Source organism: Phocoena phocoena, chromosome 1, assembly GCF_963924675.1.
Source record: "Phocoena phocoena chromosome 1, mPhoPho1.1, whole genome shotgun sequence".
Taxonomy (NCBI): Eukaryota; Metazoa; Chordata; class Mammalia; order Artiodactyla; family Phocoenidae; genus Phocoena; species Phocoena phocoena.
In genome coordinates, this window is record NC_089219.1 from 16,868,305 (window position 1) to 16,884,747 (window position 16,443).

Below are 16,443 nucleotides of genomic sequence, written 5' to 3' on the forward strand. Positions count from 1 at the left end.
AGCAGGTGGGGCTGCTGTGAGCAGTCCCCTGGAAGGGGGCTCTAGATATTTCTGAAGGGACAGGGTGGACTGGCCCAGGGCCTCAGCAGGCAGACTTGGCTTGGCCAGAGGCAGCTCCCAGAGACACAACAGCATAGGCCATTCTGGGGTGTGCATGGGGCCCACCTGACACCCACACACAGGCCCCACCCAGCTCCCAGGCATCTGTAGCTCTGCAGAGACCTACACATGGAAAAGCTTCAGGCAGTGCCTGCGTCCCAGGTGCTGGGAGGTCACAGTCAGGACTGTGCCACCCAGGGGTCAACCCTCCTATCCATACTGGCCCGGTTAGGATGCCACCCTCTGGCATTGGGATGCTTCTGATACTCCAGCCGTAGGGAGGCAACCCCGTCCCTGGAGGGACCCAGGCCAGAGACGCCCAAGGCCTGCTGGGGTGGGCAGCACAGGGATGCAGCGGGGCCGCCCAGTGGTGACTCTGAGCTGAGCTCCATCCTTGGCCCTGATCACGTTGTGCCCAGGCACTGGCTCCCAGAGAAGGCAGCAGGAACCGCATGGCTTTGTCCCGACTAGTTCCTTCTCTCGCCAGAATCCCAGGGTGGGAGGAAACAGAGACTCTGAAGCCCCGGTCCCAGCGCTGGGCCAGCTCCTGCTCTGGCTGTGCACCTGGAGTGCTGGCAGAGTGGGCAGCTGATGGAGGCCTGATTCCTTTCCCTCCAGGAAGCCCAACCCTCTTTCCCCAACCCAGGAACTTCGGCTTCCCAGCAGGTGACCCGACCTAAGGCAGGTTCCCTCCCAGGTCCAGCTCTTGGCTTACCCGAATGCCTGTGCCACAGAGTCCCCTCTGTCTGCCCACCCCTGCCTGGGGTCCCCCAGTCTGCAGCATTCACCCCCAAGGAGGGCTCTGGGGAAGGACTCCACAGCTGAGCCGCCCAGGGAGGTGAGAATCTGGCTTTGAATGCTGAGTGGCTGACTTTCAGTCCCTATCAGAACCGGGCATTTCCCAGCACAGGCAGGCACAGAACCTGTCCATACCCAACCTTGCAGGGACTGGCCAACCAAGGCACCCAACTGTCACTCAGCGGGGATGAGACCATCCCCATGGCAGGCACAAAGAGCCCTCAAGGCCTTCAGTCCAGGGGATGCCGCCTCTGTGGCTGGGAAGACCTACTCTGGGGCTTCCCCGGGGGCAGGATGGGGGCCTGTGCGATGCCCTCAGATACTCACCCATCTGGAAGTCCCCGCTGCCCAGGTCCCCGCTGCCCACACCATCTACAAGTAAAAGAGAGACTCTTTGTTGAGCACCTACTGGGTGTCAGGCACTGTTCTGGGCACCTGGCACACGGTGGGGAAGGTCATGAAAACACAGCTGTTGCCTCCTCTCCACACTTAGGGAGGGCCGGCCTGTAAAAGCCAGCTTGGAAGCCTCCATCAGAGAGGGTGTGGACCAGGACGGATGGGGTGGGTGGCGCCAGGTCAGATTGACCTCTAGGTGAGAATGGGAGGAAGTGGAGTAGGGGGCCGTAATCATCCTCTACCGTGCACTGCCCACCACCCTCCCCTTAGGTCCTGCTCAATCTGGGCTGTAAGGAGAAGCAGCCACCAGGCCCGGGTCGCACAGTTTTAAGTGGAGGATCCTGCGGTCACTGGGACCAGGGCTCAAGATGCACGCAGCTTTTAGCCCACCTCTTCTTTTTCTGAACTAAAAAAAAATTGAAGTATAGTTGCTGTACAACATTATACAGGTTACAGGCATACAATATAGCGATGCTCAATTTTTCTTTGTTTGTTTTTGGCTGTGCCGCGTGGCTTGTGGGATCTTAGTTCCCTGACCAGGGATCGAACCCAGGCCCCCGGCAGTGAAAGCACCAAGTCCTAATCACTGGACTGCCAGGGAATTCCCGTGATTCACGATTTTTGAAGGTTATTCTCCACTTATAGTTATTATAAAATATCGGCTATGTTTCTCATGATGTACAACATATCCTTGTAGCTTATCTTATACCTAATAGTTTGTACCTTTTACTCCTCGACCGCTATATTGCCCTTCTCCCCTCCCCTGTACCCACTGGTAACCCACTAGTTTGTTCTCTACATCTGTGAGTCTGCTTCTTTTCTGTTATATTCATTAGTTTGTTGTATTTTTTCGATTCCACATATAAGTGATATCATACGGTATTTTGTCTTACTCTGTCTTATTTCACTTAGCATAATGCCCTCCAAGTCCATCCATGTTGCTGCAAATGGCAACATTTCATTCTTCTTTAGGGCTGAGGAGTATCTCATTGTATATGTATATACCACATCTTTATCCAGTCATCTGCTGCTGGACACTTAGGTTGCTTCCATATCTTTCTTAGTCCATCTCCTGAGGTGCCACCTTGGGCAAGCATCCTGGAGCCTCTTTAAGGACCGGTGGGAAGAACCCCAATTCCGTCCTTACCCCTTCCACTCCCAGCCACCAGAACCCTCTGCTCACCTCCGGAGACCTCATCAGCCAGGAAGTCCTCATCGTCAGAAAGGTCTGAATAGTTCCAGCCAGCACGGCCCACCGGGACTGTCTCTGCATCCTCGGGCAGGGACAAGCCATCATATGCCCTCAGCCCGCAGGTTACCTGTGGGACACCACACGAGCAATTGTGTCAAACTCTCCAACTCCTGCCAAGCCCAGGACCCCTCTTCTCACTTCAAGGGGGGGGCAGAGTCCCACCCCAAGGCCCTCCGGCAGTTAAATCAGACACGGTTTGGCAAAGACAGTCAGGCTGGGGCTGTACCATTGTTTTTGACTCAGTTTCCCCAAATCTCATTAGCCCCTGCATGAATCCTCAAATAAACTTATAAGTTTGTTTTGGGCCACACTGCACGTCTTGTGGGATCTTAGTTCTCTGACCAGGGATTGAACCCGTGCCCCCTGCAGTGGAAGCGCGGAGTCCTAACCACTGGACCGCCAGGGAAGTCCCGACAACAAACTTAAAATCACTTTGGTAAGTGACGACTCTTCTTCCTTTGGAGAAGGCAAGTGATATCCAGGACATGAGTTAGTGGACAGGGACACACAGGCAGGTAAAGGGTGACTGGGGCCAGCAAAGATGGGGGATGTGGGCAGGTGACAGGGTGGCCAGGGGCAGCATGGATGGGGGACAGAAGCAGAAATGGAGGGGAGGTCAACTGAAGCTGTTGCCGCCGACAGCAGCCCCCTGCCCCCCCGCCCCAGCGGTCTTGGCCACCTCTTTCTGCCTTGGTCTGGCCTCCAAATCTCCAGGCCACGGGGAACACATTCCAGCCACGTTGGAGATCAGCTCTGGCACTTGTGGGCACACTGACAGGATCATCTGCGCACCCAGGAGCGGGGGTGGAGCCCAGCTGCTGGGCTGAACGGGGGCAGGTCGGGCGTGGTGTCAACTCATGTGACCTCGGGCTGCAGCTGAGCCCAGCACAAGCTCCACCTCGGGCTCCTGTTCCACAGAGGGGCGGCTCGGACCCCGCACCTTGCAGGCCGGCGCAGAAGGGCCTCCGCAGCCATGACCCCTGCCTTTCTTGGGGATGGGTGCGGACAACGAAGGCCTCTTTCCACTTAGACAAGATTGAGGTGTTTCCAAAGGAGTTTTACAAAATAACTTAGAGGAAAACAAACCCAGCAGAGCCCAAGGGAACCCCAGAGCCCCCAAGCACAAGAGTGCATGGATTCACACACCCAGCCCCAGATGGCCTGGCGTGAGTGTCTCAGGCCTGCCCTGGCCTCAGCCCTATCTGGGGAGCCCAGCCTGACTAGAAGGAAATAGTCTCACTTGTGAAAACCAAACCCGGCCCTCACTGGCTAGAAAAGGTGGTGGCAGCAGCAGAGAGGGCCAAAGAGAAGAAGAAAAACAGAGAAACAGCCAATCCTTCTCCCTCCCTGCTTCCCCAACTTCACACAGCCCATGTCTTGGAGCCTCTGGCCTTTTCTCAGCTGGTGCCTCTTTTGGAATGCCCTTCCTCCTTTTGTTTACCTGCCTAACTCCAGTTCATCCTCCAAAACTCACCTAAACATCACCTCCTCTAACTACTCAGTAACAAAATGGAACAAATTCCATATAGGCCTAGAAACATGGAGGAGTCTCAAACACATTATGCTGAGCGAAAGAAGCCAGACACGGAAGACTCCATAGCATACGATTTCACTTCTATGAAACCCACGGGGGGAAAAGTCTAATCTATAATGACAGAAATATCTGTAGTTGCCTGGGACCAGGGGTTGGGTGCGGCTGTCCGGGAAGGGTCACAGGAAACCTTTTGGAGTAACGGTCCCCTGGTTATATACAACTCATTCTCATTATTGAATTGTACACTTAAAGTGGGTATGTTTTATTGTATGTAATTTACACCTCAATAAATATGACTCAAAAGAAAATCTCCTCTGGGAGGCTTTGTCATGACTCCTTGGCCTTTCCAGCCACCTCTGCCCCTAGGCTGGGTTCTGGGCCCTCCAGGGCTCACACTGTAATGACCTGTACCTCCACTGGAATGACAGCACCTTGAAGGCATGGCCTGTGATGAGCTCATCTCTACCTTCTCAGCACTCCATGTTCAATAAATGCTTGAGTAAACGAATGGACAAAAGTGTCATCACCTATTAATTCGAGCTGCTTCCTGAACATGACTTGTTCTGAAGGTACCACCCACCCCCAAGCAGTCTATATGCATCTCCCTCCCAGGCTGGGAGCTCCCTGGGGGGAGGGGCTGGGTGCCAATTGGTCATCTTTGTGTTTGCAGTGCTACCAAGCCTTGCGTAATGTCAGCACTGCCCATGTCTTATCCCCTAAAGCCCTTCCCCGCACAATCCACGGGCACATCCCTCCTCCTGTTCCTTTTTTTTTTTTTAATATATATATTTTTGAATTCACATGTATTTTATTTCATTATTTTTTGGCCACACCGCGCGGCATGTGGAATCTTAGTTCCTCGACCAGGAATTGAACCCGCGTCCCCTGCATTGGAATCGCAGAGTCTCAACTACTGGACCACCAGGGAAGTCCCTCCTGTTCCTTCTTTCCCCTCCCCCTCCCTCTGGACAAGTGCCCATTCCAGCCCTGGGTGGCCAGTAGACCTCTGGGCCATGCCCATGAGGTCTGCATCCAGGAATAAGCCTTAGAACCTCAAGGAGCTGGTGAGAAGTAGATTCCTGGGCTCCTTCTCAGAGCCGCTGAGTCAGACTCTCCCCACTGGGGAGAGTCGTGCATGCTCAGGGGATTCTGACACTCACGGGTTACGAACCACAAGACTAGCCCCCTACCAGGGTTTCTCCTTCCTCCCCTGGGTAGGGGTAGAGGGCAGTGTTCTCACTGGGTTGGGGGCGGGGGTGGTCCTGAGAAGGCCCTGATTGACCTAAAGGGAGTGAGGCTAGGGCTGGTGCAGGGGCACTGACACTGAGCAGAGGAGGTTAGAGGGGCAGGACCCTCCCCACTTGGGGAGGGCTCTCTTTGTGTCATTGCCACCCCCTCTCCCTCCCCATGGAAGCAAGGCTGTGGAGGGCATGCACGGTGCACAGAGATTCCTGGCACCCCCTAGACACCAGACTGCTGTCTGGAAAGGAAAATCCTGGTGGTAAGCAAGGTCTAGAGCTTCTCCCAGGGAGGGAGAGGCCACCGGGGCTTGGGAATGGACAGGAAATAGCAAAGATTCAACTTGGAAAAAATGCTAGGAACACACATCTGTAGTGAGAGGAGAGAATCCAGAGCATGGCGGGTCCTGGACCGAAGCCCCTCCACCCCAGGGACCCCAGGAAATGGTCTCTGTGCATGCCAGCCTGCCCTTGCTCGCAGTCCCTACCCCAGGACCTGAGGCTTTGGGGTCAGATAAGGGCCTGCAGCAAGGCACAAGCCAGCAAGAGCAGAGACTTCACTTGTGGAAAGCTGAAGATCAAAAGGTTTTAACAGCTGTATTTTACATCTAGGAAGGGAGATGAAGCCAGGCTGGAAAGAAGCTTCCAGAAAGAGCACAAAAGAGCTTAGGACTTTTGCTTAGCACAAAAAAGTCTTAGGACTTGACCATAGAAGGGAATTTGGATTCAGAGCTGGAAAGTCCAGGGTCTACTTGGACTAACATTTATTGAGCACTTACTATGCAGCAGGCACTCCTTTAAGGATTTTGTAGGTGTTAACCCAGGTCAGGTGTTAGGTAACCCCACTGTAAAGACGGGGAAATGGAGCAGAGTCAGGAACCTGCTTGAAGATCTAGCACAGGGTAGAGCTGGGATTTGAACCCTGGTGGTCTGGCTCCAACAGCTAAGTCCTTACCACTGTACCACACCACCTCTGTAACAAAGGCTGTGGAAGAGACGAAACAACTGAGGTCACTGAGAGTCACTCCCACATAGCCTCTCAACTGCAATTCCCAGTTTACAGAGCATTTCCTCAGCCTCAGTGTCATCTGACCCTGACAGTGACCCCCTGAGACGGATGAGCTGGTGCGGATGGCCCCCACTGGCTGGCAGTCAGGACTGTCCCAGGACCTCTGAGCTCCCTACCCCAAGCCCCTGCTCCCCAGGAAAGGACATGGGGCTGGAGCTGGGCCTCTGGGCTGGCCATGAAGCCCAAGCAGTGGGCAGGGCCAGGAGGCCCAGGGCTGACCAGTCTCCATCCCAAACCGGACCAGCTCCCAGGATGGTTCATGGGATGCCTGAGCCGGCAGCGTCCTGGACCCATACAGTGGGTGCTTAAGGTCCCAAGGAGGGCCATCAGTGGCTCCAAGGTCAAAGGCAGAAATAGAACCCAGGTTTCCTGCGCTGCAGCCTGTCTCCGGCTGTGAGGGAGCCCTGCTTCCTTCCAGAAGAACCCAGTGCTTCAGGCAGGCGTTGGAGCCGGATGGCGGGGCCAGACAGGAAGGGTCCAGAGGGCAGGCCTGGGTCACAGAGGAAGGAGTCAAACAGAGAAGGGGATTTTCCAGACCCTGCAGGTTCCTGGTGAAGGAAAGGAGGGGGCAGCTGACTCACACAGGCCAAGGACTGTTCTAGACTGCTAGGAACAATTGCGTGCGGTGGAGGTGTGGGCAGAGTGCCCCCACACACACAATGGCCAGGCGCTCCCTGAACACAGGCAGGGTGAGGCAGTGGGGGGACCAGACAGGCAGGATATCAAACAGACGGGGGTCTTCTGGGAGGCACCCACTCTCAGAGGCTGGGTTGGATCCAGGCCCTCCAGTGAGGATGAGGTCACACACGGAGCTCCAGGTCCAAGTCCTGCAAAGGCCCCTTGGGGACCGGGGACATCGGCCGCGCCTTCCTCTCCTGGACTGGGTGAGGATGCAGAAGGAGCCAAGGATGTCTGGGAGGAGTGTGGGGGTGAAAGGTCAAGCCATGAGCGAGGGGTATAGAAGGCAGAGGTTTTGGGGTACAGGGGTAGGTACAGATACAGAGAGTGGATATGGGGTGTGGGGTTTTCAAAAGGAGTTTTTAGGGGCTTCCCTGGTGGCGCAGTGGTTGAGAGCCCGCCTGCCGATGCAGGGGACACGGGCTCGTGCCCCGGTCCGGGAAGATCCCACATGCCGCGGAGCGGCTGGGCCCGTGAGCCATGGCCGCTGAGCCTGCGCGTCCGGAGCCTGTGCTCCGCAACGGGAGAGGCCACAACAGTGAGAGGCCCGCGTGCCGCAAAAAAAAAAAAAAAAAAAAAGTAAAAAGGAGTTTTTAAGTGAGGCTTGTGGGTCTTGTGGAGGCTACGTGTATAGACAAGAGTTTCCGGCGCTGCTAAAATCAAAGCTGTAGGAAGAGACACAGCGGCAAGTGAAGAGACGACCATAAAAATGGTCACTGTCCGCGGAGGGCTTTCCCCGTGCCAGGCCCTGTCCTCAACATACTCAACTAATCCTCACAGCAACCCAGGAGGGCTGGCACTACAGGGCCACTATCCCTCATCTGCAATAAGGGAAATCCAAGGAGCTCCGAAAACCAAGAGTGGTTTTTTTTGTTTTGTTTTTAGTTAAGTTTATAGCAAGCTCATTTGGTGTCAAGTCCTGACCTAAACTGACATGAAGCTATTAATAGCTTATCCACTCCGCTTAGGGTAAACAGTCATACGTTTTGCTGCAGCAATATTAATGTGTTTGATTATGGGGTGTCGCCCCAGACTGTACCGAGGATGTCACATCACAGCTGGCATATGCTCTATGTCACCTTTCTCAAGTCTGGAAACTTCTGAATTCCAAAACATGGCTGACTCCAAGGGTCTCAATTAAGGGATTGTGAACTTATAACTGTTATTTCCATTTTGCAGGCTCAGAGAGCGCCGTCCGTGTAAATGGGAGTAAGCATGTACCTTGTATACAGTTAGTGCTCCATAAGCATTAGAATTAGTACCGTGCAGGGGGCACAGGGTAGAGGTGAAGGGCTGAGAGGTGATGAAGTGACGCACGGAGGCTTGGGATTTGGGCTCAGGCCTAGGGTCACCTTCAGGTCTGGGATGAAGGGAGGGGTCTAGCTCTGCTGCCCAGGTCCTGGGCTGGCTGGCTGGGTGGGGCCCTGGCTGGGGGTGAAGCTTGGTTTCAAGGCTCAAATTGTCTGCCTGCTCTGAGGTTGATTCTGGGAGGACTGGGGGACTTCGGGCTTCTCCAGAGACATTCTTCCCATGTCTTGGGCAGCCAGCTCATGCCCTCCCCTCACCTCCCCATGGTCCAGGCCTGGGGCTGAGCCCTCCACCACCCCACAGCTGGGCAGGAAGGCCTGAGTACCGCAGTCCCCAGGGTGGCTGCAGCTGCCTGGAGTGAGCTCACTCCATCAAAATCCAGAGACAGCATGCGGGTGGGGGACAAACGAGCTGCTGCCTGCCCACCTGCCTTCTGCCAGCACAGACTCTGCCCCCTCCCCCACCCAAGGCGGAGGGACCAGCAAAAGCGTGACCCGAGGCCCCGAAATCTCCAGGGAGGGACCCACACTCAGACAAGTTCCTCCTCCCACTCTGCTGTGACGCAGGCTCCCAGATAACTCCACAAGTGCTCCCCACACTCTGCTACAACCCAGGCCCCAGATACGGGGTCAAGGTGCCATGCCCCACCCCCAGGCTGCTGGGTACCTTGTCCACGGGCAGCAGATGGCAAAGGGGAAGGAATCTGTCAGAGCAGCACTTTGTTGTGCAAACTGCCAGGGGCGGGAGGACCCAACACAAAGGCCAAAAGGCCTTTAATCCCCTGGCAGGCTGAGAGGGGCGCCGGGCCGGAAAGGAGGCGGCCGCAGCCTCCTCTGGCATGCCTGCACTGCCCGTGCCACTCGGGAGCCCTGCCAGCTTCCCACACTTGGGCTCCCAAGGCGGCAGGATCTTCGCCAGCCAGGTGGCCAGGAAGGACACAGATCCCCCAAATAAGGAGAATGGCCGAGGCTCATCAAGGGCTCACCACGTGCAGACGCTGAGATAAGGTCTGTACAAGGCTTATCTCACACAAACCCGCAACCTCACAAGGCAGATACTGGTGGCTCCCCCACTTTTCAGATAAGGAAAGAGGCTCAGAGAAGGCAAGCCACCTGCCCAAGTACACACAGCTAAGGCAACAGAAATCCAGTTTGAAAGTGGGGCCCCTGTGCTAGCTCAGAGGCACAGCTGCCAGCAGGCCCCTCCTTCTGACCCCTGCCCTCTGTACCATGGCCTGGAACTTGGAAAGGCAGCATTCCAGCCAGCATCCCGAGGGAGTGCTGAGGCCCAGTCAGGGTCTTCGACCCTGGCCAAGGGAGTGGGAAGCTGGGGCCTGGAGCTTCTCATCCCAGCTCTGCCCCAAACTCACCATGTGACCCTGGACAAGCCCCTTGACACCCTTCCCTTTTAGCAAACTGCAGCCATCTCAGTCAATGTGAGCCAAAGCACCAGGAGGACAGGACAGTGATTTTTATGTTTTGATCATTGCTGCATCTTCAGGACAGACAACACATAGTAGGTGCTCAATTAATATCTGCTGATTGAGGGACTTCCCTGGTGGTCCAGTGGGTAAGACTCCATGCTCCCAATGCAGGGGGCCCAGGTTCGATCCCTGGTTGGAGAACTAGATCCCGCATGCATGCTGCAACTAAGAAGTCCGCATGCTGCAGCTAAAGGATCCCCCGTGTGGCCACTAAAACCCGGAGTGACCAAAGTAAATAAATAAATAAACAAATATTTTTTAAAAATCTGTTGATTAGGTGGCAAGATGAAAGAATGAATGAATGAACAAACGAACTTGCCCAACAACCCTGAGGTAGGAATTAGCCCATTTGACAAAAGAAAGCAAAGTTCAGAAACAGAAAGTAAGGACTTGCCCAAGATCACACAGCTAGCATATACCAGAATTATCTCTGGGCTTCATTTCCCCATTGGTAAAATCGAGGCCATAACACCTCATCCCAAGAGAAGCAGGGGACTGAGTCACACACTCCCTGAAATCCATCCTAGGACACCTTGCCCTTGGATTACAATCCTGCCAGGTCTCATTTCTCTTGGTGATAAAAATGGTCTTTGGCCGCACTTCCCAAAGCAAAGAACCCTGCTTTGTTTGCTTCCTTCCTGGGGCTGCTGAGAGAGGCAAGTAGAATGAAGGGTGACCTGCTTTGGGAAGTGTGGCCAAAGACCCTGAATTTGTCTCGCCCTTTCGCAAGTAGACCTGACCCGGGCTCTGCCTTGAAGGCCCCTCTAATGTAGCTGGGGCCGGCGCCCGAATGGGTCTGCTACAGCCATGGCCAAGCAAGAGCAATTTATCCCTGCGTCTCAGAGAGATGCGACCGGTGGGGCAGAGAGGGTGCACAGCCCCGAACCTAGGCCACCTCGGCCTCTTTCTAGCTGGGTGGGCTCAGCTTCCTCATCTGTTAAAAAAGGGTCATCGATCAGACCTACCCCATAAGGTTCAATTCCAGTCACTCTGACCTCTACTTTTTGGGTATCTAATAGGTGTTGGCCCTGAGGATAAAATGAGGAAGTAGATGGTCACGGAGCTCCGTGTGCCTAGTGGAGACAGACCACGAAACCGAGTGATGAAAACACAGTGTGCAGAGAACTCTGCAGAGGAAGGACAGAGGCTAGGAGAGGCCAGAGGAGGGTCCGCCCCACTTAGTGAGGCTGGGCAGAGGTTGGGGAGGGTTTCCCAGAGGAAATGACAATTCATCTGGGTTTGAAGATGATTTTGCCTAAGCAGGATGGAGAAGGGAGACAGAGTATGCACCAGGCAGAAGGAAGGTGGGCTGAGGGACAGGAAGAAGTTTGGTGCAGTGGGACATGGTGTGTCAGGTGGCAGAGGATCAAAGGAAACCAGCCCCGAATGGGCTTTTCCACTAAAGAGCAGTGCCCCTTTTCGTGCTGTTATCATGGTGTTGGTCACAGAGCCCAACGCTCCCAGTGCCCCCGGAGTCCCCACACTCTCTTCCTGCTCTTACGCTCCAGGCATGGGTCTCCCCTGGTGCTGCGTGTGCTGCCTGCCACGTACAGGGAGGAAGCAGGAAGCTACTGGGAAATGTCCCTGCCCCACCCATGTGCCAGGTGGGGCCACTGTGGTGGGAGTGGCCGAGTGGCAGCTTCCGGGCTGGGCCGCCCAGCAAGAAGGTGCCCAGGGGTTGGACGTTATCCACCAAGTACTGTTGGTGCCAACAGCGCCCGTGGTGTTCACGTGCCTGCCTCCTGCCCACAGCCCGGTTCGGTCCTCAGATTCTCTGGCCATGGAACACTGGCGTGCCTACGGGCCTTCGAGGCCACAGCAACCTGGTCGGGTGTGCCCATGCCTTCTGGGGTCACGACCCACAGATTTCATGAATGAAGTCCCTAGCGCAGTGCCAGTCCTACGGGAGGACGCAGGGAGTGCTCCACACATTTTCAATGACATGAGACACCACTAACAACGAGCCTGAACAGACTAGGTTAGGCCTTTCCAACTGCTCTCGACTCACCAAAGAATTAGGAAAAAAGCCCGTATTATGGCCAACCAGGTCCTGTGTGATCTACCTACACACACGTGTATATACTTAGACAGACCTCTGCACTTCCTCTCCTACTGTGCCCTCCCTACTCCCTGCCACATTTGTCTCAACATTTCTAACACACCAAGCCCCCACCCACCTCAGGGCCTTTGCACTTGCTGTGTCCCCTGCCTGGGACACCACCCCCAGGTGTACACATTCCTCTTCCCCTGGTTTTTGCTCAAATGTCACCTCTAGAGAGACCCACCCGACTATATTCCAGGTCCAGAATCCATTATAGTTGGCTCTCTGTCGCTTCCCTTACTTTGCCTCAGACGACCTCACCACTTAAATTCTACCCTACATTTTACATGTTTATCATCAGCTCCGTGAAGGCAGGGACTTTGTCCATTTTGTTCACTGCTGAATCCCCAGCCCCTAAAAGTGCCTGGCACACAGGAGATGCTCAATAATATTTGTTAAATTAATGAATGAATGGGGTTTACAAATCAAGAGACAGTCTTAGAAAGGTGACTTGCCCATGGCCACAGAGACACTGAAGCCAGACCCCTGGTTCCAAACAGGGAACTCTGTCCTACCTGAGCCCTCCTCCTGCCATCTCTGACACCTGGAGCTTTGCAGCCAGGAGGCCCATCTCTGGGGACACAAGAAGCTGTCCACGGTCACTGAGGAGAGACCTGCCCGCTGCCCAGACCAGCATCCCAGGGAACAGGCGGGGATCTCAGAGGCAAGCAGGCCCACAGCTCTGGCTCCAGGGCCTTGCGCAAGGCAGCCAGACAGCCAGGCCTCAGTGACTCCATTCCTGCTTGCTCCCGTGGGCATCGGCAACAGGAAAAAACAGGCTGGAATAGCAGCCCAACAGCTGCAGCCAAAAAGGCCAGCTCCCCCTGCCCCTGGGGCTTTCCTCATCTGCTTCCTGGAGGGGGAGGAGGGGCAGGCAGGGCCGAGCCCATGGTTGAAGATAGGCCTGTGGGCAACAAGCTGGAAATAAGAGGAAGGGCCCCTTCCTTTTGAAGCACTCCTCCCCCCCCCATCCCCTTTCCTCATGACTAATGTCCATTCTAGGGCATAGTAACTCTGGACAGGAATAGGTATGAGGGAAGGTCATGCAGACAAACACGTCTGGGAAAGGCTGGCTGCACAAAGCTGAGCTGGTTCCCTAAGTCTTAAATGTCCCAAATACCATGATGAGGGAAGGGGGACAACTATTTAGTGTTTCCCAAATGTGCTTAATTTGGAACCCTTTCTTCATGCAGACCTCATGGGACTAGGGTTCCACAGAACATACTTTGGGAACACCCACCCAAACATCCATCTTTCCCTCAGCTAGCTGCCAACAGGCTCTCCCAAAGGAAGGCTTTAGACGTAAGCTATGAGCCACCACCACAGGGGTTTTGAAAAGGGGGTTCCTGAAGACAGAAAAGCCCCAAGGCCACATGAGAAGTGCTGACAAAGGAAAAGTGGGCCATGTGACAGCTAGCTGGTGGCAGGAGGATACGCTCTCTCCCGGGGTGAGAAAACCCAGACAGGAGCTGCTCCTTCCCTCCCTGGCCATCAGCTGCCCTCTCAGAAGATGAGTCCCTCAGAGAGGACAAGGAGGGGAGCCCAGCACCTGGTCACTCCCAGTGCCCTAGGATCAAGGAGAAGGTCCCAGGGTATCCACGCCCAAAGACAAAGGGAGCGGAGTGATCGAGGGAGGGCTCAGCTGCTGAGTGCAGAGATGGGGACGGGGAATGCTGGGGGCGAGGGGAGGTGGGAGGGGTTGGTGGTCCTCCAGGCAGCAGGTGGGCCATGAGGGATGGAGAACGGGCTTCCAGCTCACCCCGATGTCTTGGGCAAGTCCCTTCCCCTCTCTGGGCCTCAGGCTCCCTTGTCAAATGACGCAGTAGGCCTAGATCACTGTTTTCCAGTCTGTCCTCAGGGGGTGGGCGGGGAACAGGTAGAGTTTGGGCCCACTCCCCCAAATACTCACTTCAATGAAAAACAAATTCCATCTTTTCCCATTTTATATTCTGACCTTCTACATAATATGTCTGGTTCAGTCCCTGGTTAGCTGTAAGCAAGTCACTTCACCTCTCTGTGCCTGTTTCCTCAGCTGTAAAATGGGCATGATAATTTATAATAATAGTATCTACCTCATAGGGTTGTTGTAAAATGCTACCACATGGTGGAGGCTCTATAGGTGTTTGCTGTTATTTATCAAAATATAATAGTATTTAACCAAAATACCATTATTTTGATGTAAACAAGGGTTGCACTGCTTAATAATAAGTTTAAAAGTTTTCAGCTTAGACGATCCCAAAGGTTCCTTCTGGCTTTGCCATTTTATGACTCTGAAACCCTGAAATGTTAGAATTCTAAAATTCTAGGCTGTGACTCCCACCAGCAGAGAGAGCGGGGCTCGGGGAGGGAATTACAAAGTGAGGACCAAGCCATAAGGAACAGACTTCAGGAAACTGACCAGCGAAGGGTTACCATCTTCATCATCATCATTTACCTGTTTACACCTCCCCCACTACCCTGTTCCAGAAAGACTCAAAGCAGCTAACAAAGATATACACGTAACAGCAAGAGAAAACTAACTAAAGACGCATAAGCAAAACTGTATTACAGCAGACAGGGCCTGGACTGGAGTGAGACGAGTAGGCGGGAAGCATGTGCTCAATTCTGGAGGTCTGGGAAAGTGACAATGCATTGGGTTCTAAGTTTTCCAGTGGCCAGTGGGAAGAAGGAAACCTGACCGGTCCCTGGATTCTGTGTCCCAGGAGGTAAAAACAAACCGGTTGCTTAGAGGAAGCACAACTGGGCTTCCCTGGTGGCGCAATGGTTAAGGAATCCACCTGTCAATGCAGGGGACACGGGTTCGAGCCCTGGTCCAGGAGGACCCCACACGCCGCGGAGCAGCTAGGCCCGTGCGCCACAGCTGCTGAGCCTACGTGCCACAACTATTGAGGCCCGTGTGCCTACAGCCCATCCTCTGCAGCAAAAGAAGCCACCACAACGAGAAGCCCGCGCACCGCAACGAAGAGTGGCCCCCGTTCGCCGCAGCTGGAGAGAGCCCGCGCGCAGCAACAAAGACCCAACACAGCCAAAAATAAAATAAATTAATTTTTAAAAAAAAGAAGCAGCAGCACAACTATTCCTGATACTGACAGCATGAAAGCCCTGAGGGTAAAGATTTACCTGGCACCCTTCTTTAGCCTTGCTGCAGGGGGGCCGGCATCCCACTGGAGTCCACTGACCATGACCCTTTGACAATGAGGTCAGGGGCAGAGGCCATAGTGTTCAAAGATCCAAGAAGCTGGAATGGTGGTCCAGGGAGTGCCCCCAGCATCCTCGCTCTGGGCAGGATTACCCATCCCTCCCCATGCCTGAACACAGCCAGTGCCCAAAATAGCCAGAGCAGGAGAGGGTGCCAGGAGGCCCGGGGCAGGGCACCTGGCTAGGCCTGCCCACAGAGGAGGGCCCAGTGGGCCAAAGCACACACATCCCTGGGGTACAAAGGAGCACCTTCACTTGGGCACATGGCCCTCTCTGGGAGTCCCCCACCCACCAGGCTCCCCCCTTGGCTGCACGTTGCTCACGCAGAGTCTAGGCAGCTGCTCCACCCTTTCCACAAGGCAGGCCTTCCTGCAAGAGCCAAATGGAAGAGTCTTCACAAAAACACCACCCGCACCCTAGAGGGAAGTGCTTGGAGACCTCCTCCTGCTCCCCACCTCCAAGGTCTGCCTCCCTCAGGATTCTCCTGGATCTCCCGAGCTGTAGGCCAAGACAATGGGGGCTATTTTGGGCTGCATGGGGTATTTAAAGCTCTGGCTGGGCCTCATTCCTGGGGAACAAGAGGCCCTGACCTCTGTAAGGCCTTCCTGAAATTGTTGCTGCTCATATTGTGGTGGACGTGTCCCAACCTCTCCCGCCAGGCCTTAAGGCCCCGAGGGATGTCGCACAAGCGCCTCCTCCTCCAGGAAGCCCTCAGGGCCGCTACCTAAGACCCTTGGAGGAGCTGGGTCCTGGCCCCTGCTCAGCCACTGATCTTCTCAGCCCACACTTTCTGCATTTGCAGTTTTCTCATCTGCAAAATCTGGATAATACCACCAGTATGCGTAAAAGTACTTGGAGGCTTCGTTAAAATGAAGCTGTGTCTCCCCAGCTACCATGTGGGGGAGAAGGTAAGCAGGGTGGAAATCTTGTCTGTTTTGTCACTGCTCTTTTTCTAGCACCTGGCACACAGTAGGTGCCAAATAAATATCTATTGACTGATATAAATATTTGTGGAATGTGTCTGTAATCCCCACAGAACCACCCACAGTGCTGAGTACACAGGTGGTTAATACTCTTTGGTAATAATATTGCCAGATCTCATTTTGGGCACTTGGACCATGCCAGGCCTTATGCTAAGTACTATACATTGATTATCTCATTTAATTTGCTCAGCAATCCCAAGAGGTCGGTACTATTATTATTTTATAAGCAAGAAAATGCGAGTTCCACTCCAAGTTTAAGGAGCTTGCCTGGGGTCCTGAAGCTACAAAGCAGCCTAAAACTACAAG

The 16,443-nt window shown here is 54.3% G+C and overlaps 1 protein-coding gene across 1 annotated transcript in view; it reads right to left on the reverse strand.

Moving 5' to 3' along the window:
* The window catches only part of HSPG2 (heparan sulfate proteoglycan 2), a 100,874-nt gene that overhangs the window by 62,939 nt on the left and 21,492 nt on the right, over positions 1-16,443 (reverse strand). Inside the window, exons 4-5 of the mRNA XM_065874608.1 lie at positions 2,477-2,612; positions 1,225-1,269 (exon numbers count right to left, since the gene is read on the reverse strand). Coding sequence (XP_065730680.1) covers positions 1,225-1,269; positions 2,477-2,612 — 181 coding nt within the window. The remainder of the gene's footprint in view (positions 1-1,224; positions 1,270-2,476; positions 2,613-16,443) is intronic.